Source organism: Culicoides brevitarsis, chromosome 2, assembly GCF_036172545.1.
Source record: "Culicoides brevitarsis isolate CSIRO-B50_1 chromosome 2, AGI_CSIRO_Cbre_v1, whole genome shotgun sequence".
Lineage (NCBI taxonomy): Eukaryota > Metazoa > Arthropoda > Insecta > Diptera > Ceratopogonidae > Culicoides > Culicoides brevitarsis.
In genome coordinates, this window is record NC_087086.1 from 5,101,901 (window position 1) to 5,117,588 (window position 15,688).

At 23.5% G+C, this 15,688-nt stretch overlaps 1 protein-coding gene across 1 annotated transcript in view; it reads left to right on the top strand.

Moving 5' to 3' along the window:
* The window catches only part of LOC134832486 (inositol-pentakisphosphate 2-kinase), a 55,064-nt gene extending 41,556 nt beyond the window's left edge, over nucleotides 1–13,508 (top strand). Inside the window, exons 2-10 of the mRNA XM_063846526.1 lie at nucleotides 3,653–4,219; nucleotides 7,894–8,067; nucleotides 10,950–11,047; nucleotides 11,832–11,996; nucleotides 12,052–12,110; nucleotides 12,203–12,367; nucleotides 12,428–12,647; nucleotides 12,713–12,966; nucleotides 13,027–13,508. Of these exons, the coding sequence (XP_063702596.1) occupies nucleotides 3,937–4,219; nucleotides 7,894–8,067; nucleotides 10,950–11,047; nucleotides 11,832–11,996; nucleotides 12,052–12,110; nucleotides 12,203–12,367; nucleotides 12,428–12,647; nucleotides 12,713–12,966; nucleotides 13,027–13,195 (1,587 nt within the window). The 5' untranslated portion in view covers nucleotides 3,653–3,936 and the 3' untranslated portion in view covers nucleotides 13,196–13,508. The remainder of the gene's footprint in view (nucleotides 1–3,652; nucleotides 4,220–7,893; nucleotides 8,068–10,949; nucleotides 11,048–11,831; nucleotides 11,997–12,051; nucleotides 12,111–12,202; nucleotides 12,368–12,427; nucleotides 12,648–12,712; nucleotides 12,967–13,026) is intronic.
* Nucleotides 13,509–15,688: the final 2,180 nt, after the last annotated feature.

The following is a 15,688-nucleotide window of genomic DNA, read 5'->3' on the forward strand; positions in this document are numbered from 1 at the left end:
TCTATTTACCTACAATTTTTTTAGAAAGAAAAAATCAATATAAATTTCCAAATAATTAAAAAATTTTTTTTTTTAAGAAAATTATTTTTTTAATTTGTTTATTATGAAATAAAAATATTTTTTAATTTTAAAAAATTTTAAAAATTATTTTAATTTTTTTTTTATTTTTTTTTATAATTTTTAAATTTTTTTAAGAAAAAATTAACAAAGATATCCAAATTAATTTTTATTTTTTTTAAGAAAAAAATTAACAAAAAAAATTAAAAAAATTTCTTGAGCAAAAATTTCAAGTTAATTATTTAAATCTAAAAAACAAACAAAAAATTTTTTTTTTAATTTTATTTCAAAACAAAATAACGATTTCCAAACTCAATTTAAAAGAAAAATCAAAATGAAGAAAAATTTCAAAAAAATATCGAGTCATTTTGCATTGCATTATGCATCGTCGACTGACTTGGGCGAACGACGATAATTGAAATCAAGCCCCGTTTTATGTTGTTGTGTATTTATTTATATATTTGCTTTACCTCCTTATTTTATTTTTACTTTGATTATTTTATTATATTATTGCAGAAACAAGTCACGTTTTCAAATTGCATTAAATATCACTTGAACAAAAAAAAAGAAGTTTATATAAGTAAAAATAAAAAGAGTTTATGTCGACGACTCTTAAATTGACAACTACTTCATGAGAGCGTTAGGAAATAAATAATTTTTTGTTGTTTGAGCAAAAAAAAAAACAAAAAAGGGTAGGGCAACGCCAACGCTGAGTAGCAATTTATGAAGGGATTTGAAGGTTTTCAACCTTTGTAATGCTCTTTTGTCCCTCAAACCAAAATTTTGTCCCTCTTCATAAAATTTTTGTAAGGCTCTTGTCAAACAACATTGTTGGAGCTGCTTGCCAATTAGGCAGTTTTTATCTCGTATTTTTTTTTATTACCAACTAATATTAACTTTATTGTACCTCAGTTCGTACTTTCTTTTTGCTCACGCTGCCATCCAACCAACAATAAAAGCATTTTAAATTAATAATAACGAAAAATAAATAAAATTGCGCTTGCACATTTTATTTAGCATTTATTAGGTACATTTTATAGAGACAGACAGCGGAGAAATAAATAGTATAACTAGCTATTAAAAATTATTATTATTATTATTTTTTGCACAAAAAAATAAAGAAGGAAAAGAAAGGTATTAAGAGAGAGCCCCGTTTGTGTATTTAAATATGTACAAATATAGGTACATGTCTCTTGTCATGTCATGTCTCTTTTTTTGCGCGTTTCATTTATTTAATAATATATTTATTTATTAAACTGCGATAAATATGAAGAAAAAAGTACTAAAACATGCCAAAACCAGACCAAGACCAGTTAAAGGTACATTCGTGGATAATTTAATAATAACATGAGAAAAAAAGAAAGAAAAAGAAATGACAAGTTTGTCATGAATTTATGGATGAAATCTGTTTTTTTTTCATAATCTTGTAAAATATGATTCATGATAACAAATTAATGAGGATTTATTGATCCTAAAATTTTAAGTTTTTTTGTTATTTTTGATTTCATAAAGTTACGAAATCTATTTGAATGAAATCTTTAATGAAATTTCCGTTTTGGTGACATGACATGAAGTTACATGAAATTAACTTGTCACTGTTGAGAAAGTTTTGCTTAATTGTCTTCCTTATTCCGATGCTAAAGGGGACTCGAATGATGATTTCTTTAAAAATTTTCAACTTGGTTAATTATGATAATATTCAGGGTGTCAAAAAAGATTACCGTAATGTTAATAATGTAAAGAGAAACAAAAAATAATTCTTCAAATTATTAATTTTTAAAATCAAAAACCACAATTTTTCTTAAATTTTCAAATTAAAAAAATTTTAGCTATATATAATTATTTTTTTTTTAATTATTACCGAATTTTATAAATAAAAAAAATATTATAATAAATAAAAATATGTGAAAAAATATAAAAATTAGTTAAAATTCAAAACTTTCAGTTAAAAATTTTCAAAAATATGAATTTGAAACAAAAAATGTTAACAATACAAATTTTAACTTGTCTTTTCGTTAAGAGAACAAATTTTTAATTTCTCTTAAAATTATCGACATTACGGTAATTTGAAGTTCAAAACCCCGAATATATTGAAAATTTATGAAAAAAATCAAAATTTCTAAAAATCAGCTCAATGCTAAACTTTTGAGATATTTTTAGCTTGAAATTTTATTTTTCCATGCATTTTCTTCCGTAACTTAAGTTAAAATTTTTACAAGCGACTTCGTAGATTTTTGTTTGTCTTTATAGTTGCAAAAATTGTCCTTAAAAGTCTCTTAGTTACTTGAAAATTTTGCCTATTTAAATTTTTAAATATTTAAAACATAAAAAATTGCTTGGTTTGGATTTAAATTTAACACCTTAGGCTTGAAAAAGCCTTTTTATTATTTTTTTTTTATTCCTGAAATAAAAAAAATAAAAGATATTCAATACTTTAGTCACATAACGTCAAACTACCAATTAACCACAGAACATCAGATAAGCATCAACAATTTGTACAAGATTTTCCAATTGATAAAGCACACAGCCTGTAGCGTTCTTAAGTTCATTGATTGAAAAACACCTTGCGCTAAGTATGATAGCTCGTTAATTTTGCTAATTACTGAAACATATTAAAACAAGTACAAACTGAAACATGCGAAAAACAAATCAATTCATAATAAAGATACGAGTTTCGCGATGAATTTATGAATAAATAATAAGAAATAATTGCAAATCTCAATATGATTTTTTAAAAAGAAAAAAAAACAAGTCAGGGCCCTTTTTTAAGATACAGAAAAAAAATCTTGAGAAATTTCAGATTGGTTTAAATCTTTTGCCATTATTTATTTTTTATTAAAAAATATTTTTAACAATAAACATTTTATTTAGAAAATATACCATAAATTAAATCTTAAAAATTAAAAAAAATCCTACAGGGTTGCCAAAATTTAGCAAAATAATTTCAATTTGCTCAAAATTTGATTAAAAGTTTGTAGAATATACATTTGAGACGAAACTTAAAATTTTTTTAAAGTTAGCTCTCGAATTTTTAAAGGGCTATGTCTTAAAATAAATCATTCAGGGTTGCCAAAAATGTTAAAAATTTTTAATTTAGAAATTTTCAAAACAAAAAATGAAAAAACTGAAATATATAATGGAAATTTGTTAAGTTAGGCCTATGATGTAAAATTTTTAATGGCCTAAATTTATAAATTTATTGTACAGGGTTGCCAAAAATAACAAAAATTCGTTATATTTATTCAAAAGAATATAAAAAATAAAAACTAACAAAATTTGATAGAAATTCTTAAAATTAGCTCTTAAAATCTAAAAGTCCTAAATTTATTTAAAATTTATATTTATTACTTTGCTTATTGAGAAACTAAAATAAATCGCTCCACGTGGGCGTCTTACGTCCCTGAAACATTTTTTAATGACTTCCAACGAGTATTTGTAATATAATAATCACAAATAGTCGTAATGAGAAACATAATATAATTATGCGAACTCTATATGTTGAAGAAAAGGTATCAAGGTGTGCGATAAATTCGTTTGAAGTTAGTTCATTGTCGACAATTGATCCATTCATAACTTTTTTTTGTTGTATTTTCAGATTTCTTAAGACTGAATTCATCATCAAACCGAAAATCAGTGAGTCACAAATGGCCTACCTCTAATGGACAATTTGTTTGTTCAATCAGTCAGTCATTCGCATTGATAAGACATCCGTCGTTTAAAGCGTTATCTACGTAGATTTTTGTTTGTTAAAGACAGTCATCGTGTTTACTACAAAAAAAAAGTTTTTTATTTTGTATAAAATGTGTTCCGCTGACACTAACGCTAAACAGTTCAACCAAATTAAGCGACAAGCGTAAAAGTTTCTGATAAAATCGAAAAATGGGAAAAATTTGCGAAGGATTTCTCGCGCATCATCCAACGGATTTCTTCATCAACGGTTTCGGGTGTCACCAAACACAACAACAACCACCAACAAAACAACGAATTAGTTTGGCAGTGACGACGGAACAATCTTCCGTGCCAACGCGCTTAATTAACTTGGATGAGAACGAAGTGGCTTATCGTGCCGAGGGGAATGCAAATATTGTGTTGTCGCTGCCACGAATGCAAAAAGTACTCAGGATTAGAAAAAGTCTTATCAACGTGCCAGAATACGATAATGGTAAGTACCTTTCACTCTCCGAAGCCTTGTGAGAAATTAAACACTCGAAACTTTCGAAAAAAACAAAAAAAAATTACGAAGGATTTTTTTTTTCTTGACAACAAGAAACCCAATTTTTATGACGAAGAGCACGTGGTTTGATAACAGAACATGTGTGTGTTGTGGTCGCTCGCAACTCGAGCTCTAATCGACGTAATTGAGTTTAGTTGAAACAGATATCAGACACACGTAGTTGATTGAGAGAGAAGAGTGGAAAAATGGCATCTCATGTTTTTGCACGTTTGATGATAAAATTATATATTTGTTCTGTTATGTTTGTTATTATGACAAAGGGTAGTTCATGCAAAAGTTCTTGAGTTTGAAAACAAACAAAAGTTCTCTTACGCAAAAAGTTTAGATTGAAAGAGTTCAAAAGTTTGTGATTTCAATTGAAATATATTGAAGATATAATAGTTTAAAAATTATTAAAAAATTGTATTAAAATTTTTGGTAATTTGTTAATGAAAAAAATATAAAAGAAATAAAAATATTTTAAATTATTTTGATTTTTAATTTTATTAATTTTATTTTTTTAAATGAGAAAAAAAATAAAAATAATTAAAAATGAAATATTTAGAGAAAAATTTATTCAAAATAAATTAAAAAATTTTTTGAAAAAAAAATTATATGAAAAATTTTTTTAAAAATAATTGATAATTTATTTTTTAATTTATTTTAATTTTTTTGTTCTATTAACAATTAATAAATTTGTATTGAATAAAAAATATTTTGATTGTTAAATAATTTTTTTTTATATTTTTTTTTAATTTTTTGAAATAATTTTTAGACCTTATTTAATTAATAAGAAAAGTTTTTTTTTTAAATAATTAATAAAATTTTATTCAATAATTTTTTAAAATTTAATTTAATTTTCTTGTTCTATTAGAGCTATTAATTAATTAATTCAATTAAAATTTAAAAATATTTTGATTATCAAATTATTTTATTTTATAATTTTTTTTTTTAATTTTTTAAATTAATTTTTAGACTAAATAAGTTCCTTGAGGAATTAACATGAAGAAATTTTTAAAAATAATTGATAAAATTTTTTAAAGATTATTTTATTTTAATTTAATTTTCTTATTCTACTTGAGCTATTAAAAATTAATTAAATTAAAATTGAAAATTGAAAAATTGAATAAAAATAAAATAAATAAAAAAAAATAATTTTTATTTCAAAATAAATATAAAAATTTTAATTAATTAAAAAAAATTAAAAAATATTGAAAGAACAAAATTAAAATAAATAAAAATAATTTTAAAAATTAAATTAAATTTTTTATTTAATTTAATAATTCAAAACATTTTGAGTTTAAACTTCGTCTAAAATTTAAAATTAAAAAAAAATCAAAAATAACAAAATTTATTAATTTGAACACAATTTTTTTTTCACAGAAACCTGAACGAAAAAAAAATTTCTAACAAATTTCAGAATTTTCAAGCAAGTAAAGATAAACGAAATTTTTTTTAAATTTTTACAACTCGACATTTCAGTGACAACCCTTTTAAAAGTTCTGAGAAACCAAAACAGATTCCGTAACAAATTGTGATTTACGTCAAAACAAAAATTGCACACACATTGCCGTAACAAACGCTCCTTCCTCTTTTGATAAGCAAACAGTCAACGTTCGCATTCAAAAGTCAATCACTTCTCAATCTGACAATTCTCTCAAAGTTCAACCTTCGCCGTCATTATCAGCAAACTTTTGTGTCTCTCGAGAGGTCACAAGACACGAAACTTTCGAAAAATCAAAAAATTTCTTTATTAACGTGCCAATCAACACACTCTCGAAAAAAAAAACGAAAAAAAAGACAAATGATGATAAACACTAATCATCGTAAATGATGAATGCAGATGATTTCTCTCTTGTGTCTCTCGCATTAATTCAACTACTGTGCAAAAAAAAAACACAAAAAAAAAATTACCATACACGCGATAATCCAAGCAAGTAACGAAGCAACTGAACCAAGTAACTACAATGTTGCCACAGAAATTTTTGCATAGAGACACCCGAGCTTGATATTTTTATCATTTTATTAATTTTCATGAAATGACTTTCGATTTAAATTAAAGCGACGGCGCGCAGATGATGATCATCAACGATGGTGTCGTATCCAAAAATTTCACTTCAACATGTTATTACTTTTTTTTTCGTGCATTTATTTACGACAATCTTCTCGACTTCACCTGCGGAGCTGTATTTCGTCATTTCATTACAACAAAAATTTAATCGAGCGACGTGTGTCGATGATAAATATCGGCAATTTTTGGGGAATGGTAGCAGCTGCTGTTGCTAAAATTCGAACAAAAAGACAGAAAAATTTGAATATTGTTCGAATTACAGAAAACCTTCGGAAGAGACGTGAAAAAACATCCAATTATTAATATTAAAGCATTTAATCAACAACAAAATTAGCACAAAAAAAAGAGTGAAGAAAAAAAAACAATATCATTCGCATGAACTTGAAAAATAATCAAATTGAGTCACACTGACCTAATTAATGCTCTTTTGGTCTTTTGTTTTGCGATATTTTTGCTGCTGCTGTTGATGTTGAATGACGATGATGGTGTCGCAAAATTGAGTTAACTGTAAATGAGTTGAAAGGGCAAGAGATCGAGTCTACAGGGAACGAATCAATTTCAAACGAGAAATCTATTAATTTTGTTAAATTAAGAATGACGTGCATGCAGTTCATGAACAGATGTCGGAGTTGAAGAGATAATTAGAGCAGTGAAATGTGACATTGAAGAGAAAAAGAGAAATTTTTTAAAAGGTCAGGGTTGCCAATTTACAAATTTTTTATAAAAATTTGTACTGAAAGGAAATTTAAAGCTCAAGAAAACTCTTGAAAAAAATAATGAAGATATTTAGAAAAAATTCTTAAAGTAAAAATTTAGAATATTCATAATTTTTTCTTACAGGGTTGCCAAAATTTTTAAAAATTATTTATATTTGCACTGAAGTTTATCAAAATTTTTAAAATATAAGTTGGGAAAAAAACAAAAAAAAAATTCAAAGTTAGCTCTCGAATTTTTAAGGCGCTAAAGTAAAAAAAAAATATTCAGGGTTGCCAAAAATTTAAAAATATTTGCTATATTTGCACAAAAGTCGACCAAAATGTTTTGAAATAAAAATTTAGATGAAATTTTAAAAAATTGAAAAGCTAAATTTTTAGATTTTTCGGGAGATAAGTCTTAAAATAAATAATTCAGGGTTGCCAAAAATTACTAAATTTTCTCATTTTGAAATTTAATGATCAACAAAAGAAAAAACTGAAACAATTTTAAGGAATTTTATTAAGTTCTATGTGAAATTAAGCTTTAAATGACCTAAATTAATAAACTTACTGTACAGGGTTGCCAAAAATTGTAAAATTTTGTTTCATTTATTCAAAAAAATTATAGAAATAAAAACTGACAAAATTTGATAAGAACTCCTAAAGTTAGCTCTTAAAATCTAAAAGTTCTAAATTTATTTTTAATTTAATTTTTTAAAATTCAGGGTTGCCAAAATTATCAAAAATTTTGAAAAAAAAATAAAAATCCATTGTTTTTTGAATTCATCGAAAAATTAACATAAAATAATTTTTTTATAAAGAAAAATTTAAAAAAAAATAATTTTTTCTCTTTTCAGACGACTCCTCCATCGACCACTCCGCTTCATACGAAGAACTAATACACTCAATTGAATACACCAAATACATGTCCTCACTCATCGGCTACTCTTTCACATGTCAACCGAAATTCATCTACCTAAAGGTGACCGATTTGAATTTACTGAACGAAGATATACTTGAATTTCGACCAGGTAAGTTTTTATTTTTGTTTTTCAAGCTAAAATCGGTTCAAAACGTCATTTTCGCTGAAACCTGAAACGTTTTTAATGTATTTAGTTGCAACTTTTTTTTGTGTCTGACTTAAAAAAAAAGAAAAAAAATTACAAAATCCGATTTTCGACGTGAGACAATTTCTCATGGAAAATCCTTACAGAAAAATGATGAAAAATTCCTCTGCATAAAAAATGAGAAAGAAAAGCATTTCAAGGTCAATGTCAACATTCAATAAACATTTTTTTTTGTTTAAAAATTTTTCTGTAAGAATTTTCATAATTTTAATAGTAGAATAAACATTTAAATATAAAATTGTGATAGACAGGCCAGACATGTAAGCAGAACGAGATAAAATGTAGAATAATATTGGAAAGAGGGTCAAATGCATTAACTTGTAGTAACTGAAATTTCTCACGCAGGAAAAAATATTACAAAAATATTCAGAGTTTGTGTAAAAATGCATTAAAAATTCCCCCTCGCATCATTTTCTCGACACAATGTTACGTCTGACGAAGCTATTTTTTTTTTTTGGTGCGTTTTCTTACTTTTTCATGCATAATTTATACATGCTTGCATGCACTTGATTACTACATCTGGAATTTTTTTTCGTCATTCGTTAACGTAATAAAACACAGACAAAAATAGAAATTCCCCGGTTGAAGTGCATAAAAATGGGTTGTTTCCTGTCGATGTGTCGTTTTCTTGTGCGGTTACTTCCAATCTTTTTTTTTTATTTATTTACTTTACAAGTTTACAAGGAAATATTTAATTAGTCTTTTAAAAAATTCATCATTTTTGTGCAACTCAGAATCTTCATGGAGGTACAAAAAAAAATGATAAATCTTAAGTAACCTTTTTTTCTTTTTGTTAAAGTGCATTTGTGTTGGTGTGCGTTTAAGTTGATGATGATGATAAAAATCACAAGAAACGCCGGCAGAATACAAACATGAAGAAAATAAATAAAAATACAAAACGATTAAAGTGAGGTGTGGAGGTATTTGATGCACAAAAGCGATTCATGATGAAAGAATTATGTTTATTATTAAACTCTTCGTGGCCTCAAAAATTATTAAACTTTAAAGAAATTGAAGTTCAATTGAAGAAAATTCATTATTTTTAATAAAATAATATTTTTAGCTCAAAAATGTTCTTCAGAGGATGAAAATTAATTTTTAAATATTTTTTAAATTTTTTTTTTTAATTAAAATTTAATTGAAAATAAATGAAGTAAGCTAAGAAAAGTAACAATTTAATCTCTTTTCATATAAAAAATAGATTTAAATTAATTTTTCGGATATTTTTATGAAATTCAAGTTTAAGATTTTTTTTTTCTGAAGGAAATTTTTTGTTTTTCAATTTATTTGATATTTTTTCTTTATTAAATTTTTATTAATTTTGATTAAACTGAAGAAGCTAATTTTTTTTATTTTAATAAATTTGTCAAATAAACACTTTTAAAAAAAATTTAATACGAAAAGAGTCTTAATTTTTACTTTTTTGGCTTATTTAATTTATTAACAATAAATTTTTTATGTAAAAAAAAATTGGAAATTTTTTAATTTTTATTTAATTAATTAATTCTTTATTTTATTTAATTTTTATTATTTTTCTGAAGAACATTTTTGAGCTAAAAAAAATAATTTTATTAAAATTTCTTTAAAAAAATTCCTTGAAATCTTTAAACTTAAAAAAAATAATTTTAAATACTTCAATATTGGCTTTTGTATAAAAAAAAATAAAACAAAATATATAAAATGAAAATTGATATAAAATAAAAATTTTTGATAAATTTCAATTAAATTTTTACAGTTAAAATTCTTAAAAATAAAAATAAATAAAGAAACGTTTTATCAAAAAAAAAAAAAAAAATTTTTTTCATAAAATTTATTTAAATAATTAATTTGAAAGTCATTTTTTGTAATGAAACTTAACAATTTAGATGAACTTTCATCTATTTTGATACAAAAATTAAACTTAAAAAATAAATTTGTTTAAAATCTTTCAAAATTTCATTCGATATATAACAAACATTGCATTTCGACATCAAAAAATGCACAAAAACGATCACATTTATTATCCGCAATAAAATTTTTCAGTCCAAATATTACAAAAAACATCGATAAACGATCAAATTCTGCTTATTGCGTCTTAAGAATTAAAAGAAATTCTCGAACAAGATAAAATTTTAAACAAAATTTATCATTTTGTTCGATCATTTGCTCTAAAAAACCTTAAAAACTCCATTCTTTGTCCTGTTGAGAGTCTCTTGAAGTCTTTAGAACTCCATGTTCTTGTCTCAAGACTCTCATCAGAGCAACTTCAAAGCCATTCTTCCACACAGACAACTTTTGAACAACAAACAAACACACTGAAAGAAGTTTTTTTTATGTTTTTCTTCTGCTCTACTCTTTCGTTCACACACAAAGAAGTACATAAAATTATGTTGCGATCATACATAACAGAGAGAGAATATATGTTCGTCGTAATATAATGCATTGTAAATATTCTCGAGAATTATAAAAATAATAACAACAAAGAAATTCTTGGAACTGCATCTGATACTTTTTTTTTCACAAACACACAAAGTGCATCGAAAAAGTGCATGAACAACAAAAAATAGGAGTTTTTTCGGTAAAAACAGGTATATCCCAGTTGAATTGAATGGATATTGAATGGAACGAAGACATAATAAATTCGGAGTAAATAAAGGGAATTTATTGGTATATAATAAAAATAAATAAATAACATCTGTTGCACTTCGGTAGGTCTTCCAGCAGAACGAAAATAATTTTAAAGATGGATAATCTCTTGAGATTTTAAGAAATTCGGGAGTAAAATTGATGTTTTTGATTTTTTTCAGTGGATCGCCTTGCCAAAGAGGTCAGAACGCGCATTGCAACTTTGTACCCCGACGTCGCTTTCTTGCAAGACAATCTAAATCCACACAAAAGATTGCAGGTAAGTGTCTGATGAGAGAGGTGCCAATCAATCATTAACGACATAGCCATCTAATTATCGTCTCTGTCTGAATTTTTCGTCTTGGAGACTCCATTTTTTGAAGAAAAAATTATTTCTTTGTTCCTAAAAAGATTGAATTTCGATAATTTTTTCAAGTGGTTTTTTCCTTTTAATTTTTTTTTTTTATTTTTTTACTTAAAAATTTTTTGGTTAGATAAAATATAGTGAAATAATTTTTAAAAAATATTTAAAATTATATAAATAATAATATTTAAGTTTTAAAATAAAATTACATTAAATTTAAATTGAAAAAATAAAATTCAATAAATATTTCATGAAGATTTTTTTTAAAATTATTTTTTCATAAAAAAAACAAATTAATTTATTTTATTTTAAATAATTTAATTTTATTAATTTAAAATAATAAAAATTATAAAATTAATTGTTTTATATATTAAATAATTCTCTTTAGTTAAATATTTTTATTTTTAAATATTTTTTTTTTATAAAAAAATTAAATTGAAAATTATTCAATTTTAATTTAAACATAAAATTTAAAATTAAATAAAATAATTATTTCATAGAATAATTTTATTTTTTTTTAAATTATTCAATATAATAATAAAATAATAAAATTTATTAAAATATTTTAGAAAAATTAAAAGAAAATTTAAAAAATTAATTAAATTAAATATTTTCTTCGATTAAAAATTTAATTCAATTATTTTGTATTTTATTTTAATTTAATTATTAATTTTTATTAAAATTATTATTAATTTTTTAGAAGAAAGATCCCTTTTACGACACATATTGTGTCGAAATCAAGCCAAAACAAGGATGGACCTTTTACGATGAGGATCCCGATGACGATCTTCAGTCAAATCCCGAGTTACTTTTCGAATCAGATGACGTCAAAAAATGTCGTTACTGCAGTTTTCAGTATTTAAAGGTAATTTTCGCTCAAAACATTTTTTTTTTGCTTACTAAATATTTTTTTGTTTCAGTTAAAAAAGTCAGCAATAAAGAAAGTTAGTAAATATTGCCCATCGGATTTGTTTTCTGGGTAATTTTTGTACTAAATTGATGTCTTTTCCTATTTTTCATTAAATATTTTTTAAATTTTTTTATTAAAAATTATTTTTATTTCTTTTTTAGTCAAACAATTCGTATGTTACGAGCGATCAAAGGTCTAATTGGATCCCCGCAGAACAATTTAAGGATTTTTCGGAATGGGCAACTAGTTTACGGAGACAATATTGAAAAAAGAAACCTCAATACTGCACTTGAGGAATTATTTTTTAATTATAAAACGAATGATGAGTAAGTTTTAAGTGTTTTTAATGAATTTTTGTAAGATTTTTAATAATTTTTACGTTTTAGGCGAAAAACAGTATTCATGAATTTGATCAAAGAGGTGCTGCTCAAGGATTTTACGAGCGATTGTGATGTTAGGAGTAATAAGGAGGCGATTAAACTACGAAAAGATCGTAAAAAGACGAAAAATACGATCCACAGACGGAATTGTGAGCCAATTAAATACAAATATTTACCTGAAAATTGTGCACTTAGGAAGATTTTGGATGTGCAGTTACTTGCAAAGGTAATTTTTCGACCTCAATTTTCTCTAAAAAACAAAAAAAATATTATTTTGTTGAATTTTTACAGAGAAGCATCACAAAACTCGATTCCAAGGACTTTCTGGATGTTCCGCACGATCGTTACTCTTACCTCCAAACACTCCTCGAGAAATCGCGACGAAATTGCTTGATGGACAATCGTGCGAGATGCTGCAATCATCAATACATTAAAGACTGCGTGCAACACCTAAGTGACTTTGAGCAATACATGTTGGGAGCTACGGCACTCGATACGAGTCTCATGATCACTTTTTGCCGGATTTCACATGAAGATATTTTCAGGCATGAAATTTTTTTAATTTTTTTGAAAAAAAATTTAATTAATTTTTTTTTAATTTTTAGAATGAATCCCGTGGCACGAAACCACATAATTCAACTGAACGGCATGATGTTCGTCACAAAAGTAACAATAATGGATCTGGATCCCAAATCAACGAGTCACTATGAGAAATATATCAAACAGATAAATGACTCGCACGTTGCATACAAAGATTTTCTCAAACGGTTCTAAATTTTTCTACAAAAAAAAAATATTTTATTCCCTTTTTTTCTGTTAATTTAAAAAAAAGTAAAAAATAATTCTTTTTATTAAAAAAAAATAATTAATTATTAAAATTTTAAAATAAATCATCGTTAGTAGATTTCAAAAGTTTATTAAAAATTTTACATTACTCAGTAAAATTAACGAATTAAGATAAAAAAAAAATATAAAATTAAGGAGATGCAAAAAAAATATTAAACTTTTTTCTAGATTTGTAAGAATGTATTTTACCACTTTTGTCTATTTTTATACAAATTAATGAATAAATAAATGTAACGATAAAAGGAATATACTGAAATGTAAAGAAAATAAATAAAAAGAAATATACAAGTCAACAAGAATTAATAACATGCCAAATTTGTTTTTTTTTTATTAAATAAAAAATTTCAGAATTCAAAAAAAAAATATTATTTAAAATCCTATGAAATTTTTTACTTGTTTGCAGATTTTATTAAATTTTTTGAAATATAAAAAATAATTCAAAAGCCCAATTTGACTTAAAAAAAAATAATAAAAATTTTTGTTTAAATTTTCAATTTTTTTTTTTAAATTTTCAACTATTTTTAATTTTAAAATTTTTTTTTTAAATTTTTTATTTTAAATTATTTTTTTTAATTTTTTATTATTTTTTTTTAATTTTTAAATATTTATTTAATTTTTGATTATATTTTTAAAATTCTTAATTTTTAAATTAAATATTTTTTCTAATAATTATTTTTTAAATTTATACATTTTTTTTTAAATTTTAATTATTTTTTTTAATTTTTAAAGCAAAGTACAAAAATAAAATTTAAAAAATCTTTTAATTAAATTTTAAAACCCTTCCTACTGATTTTCTGCAAAATGGAAAATTTCTCATGTAACAACTTCTAAAAACAATTTTACACGATCAATAAATTCACTGAAGCGAAGAAATGTCTTATCATCTAAATTGCAGCACTCACATTAAAACAACCATAAAATGCTTCTTATCAAAGGCTGCACTACATTGTTTCTCTATTAAAGTACAAACAAGTGAAAAAGATTAATTGTACTGTCTCAAGTGCAGAATAAAAACAAAAAAAATATATTTTTTTTATTATTTATTTTTTTTTTACAACAAACAGATATAGATTTTCCTTGTTCAATATAATTAATTTTATCTCATAATATAATATATATAATTTTTTATTTATTTTTTTTTGTTCATTTCATAAATTTTTGAATCTTGAATTTTTTAAAATTTGACTTTTTTTTGTTCAATATCATAATTAATAATTTAATACATTTTTTCTCCCGTATATTTTTTGTAGTCTTCAATTATGTCGCTAATAAAGGCTAATTTTGAAAATAACCCCCTAAAAGTTTAGAATAGATCAAAAATAATTGTTTTTGGTATTTTTACGTAATTAGAGTAAATGGAAGCTTTTAATATAGAATAGAATATTTCCTCATCCTGCATAATTCCCTTTAATATATTTTATTATTTTTTTATATTTTTTTTTATTAAAAAAATTATATTCGATTCAAAAATTAAATTAAAAATTCTTAAAATCTAAAAAAAATTATTTGCAACTTTTTTACAATTTTTTTTTTTAAATATATTTTTTAATATTTAATTAATAAAAAAATCACATTATGGCAAAAAAATTTATAGGCAAAAATGAGCGTTCGGGATGTAAGTATTTGTAGTTTATTTTTTTGCATAAGAAGTTGCTTAAAATATTTTAGTTTTTAAAAATTTGAAAAGCTACGCCTATCTAAATATTTTTAATTTTAAAGTTAACCTTCGCCGTTATTATTTATTAAATATAATTATTTTTTTTTAATTCAAAGAACTAGAATAAAGTGAAAGAATTTTTTTTAAGTCTTGTATCGTCGTCATCATCATAATTTTTTCATAGATTTTTTTTTGTTAATTAACTTCAAAGACACTTTAAATTTTTTAGTGACAGAAAATAATTTAAATTTAAGAAAATTTCCCGATTTTTTTTTAATTAAAAAATTTAAAATAATTTTAAAGATAGATTGTCGTCACACGTCATTTTTTGCCGAAAATTCAATAATTTTTATTTTTTCTCTTCTGACATTTAAACATCAACCGGTGCACTTACAATTTTAATAATTAAATATTTATTTTTTTTAAGTTTTTGTGTGAGAATGGGTGGATTTTTTTATTTATTTTATTTTAAGTATTTCATTTTTTTTCTATAGCAGTAAAAAGAGTACAAAAATTGTAAGCTTAGTTTATTTTTTTTCCATAAGTTTTTAAAGAGAATTGTTTTCAGTTTTTTAATAAGAAACCGCTTTACCAGCCAGCGAACAATGATAAAAGAATTAAAATATTGCTTTATTTATTGAAAGAAAATGTTGATTTAAAGCTTTTTTTATTTTTTTAAACACCGACTAGAATTATTTTTTATTCTAAATAAATTCAAAAATATTTTAATTTTTTTTATAATATTTTCAGATAAAATTTTGATT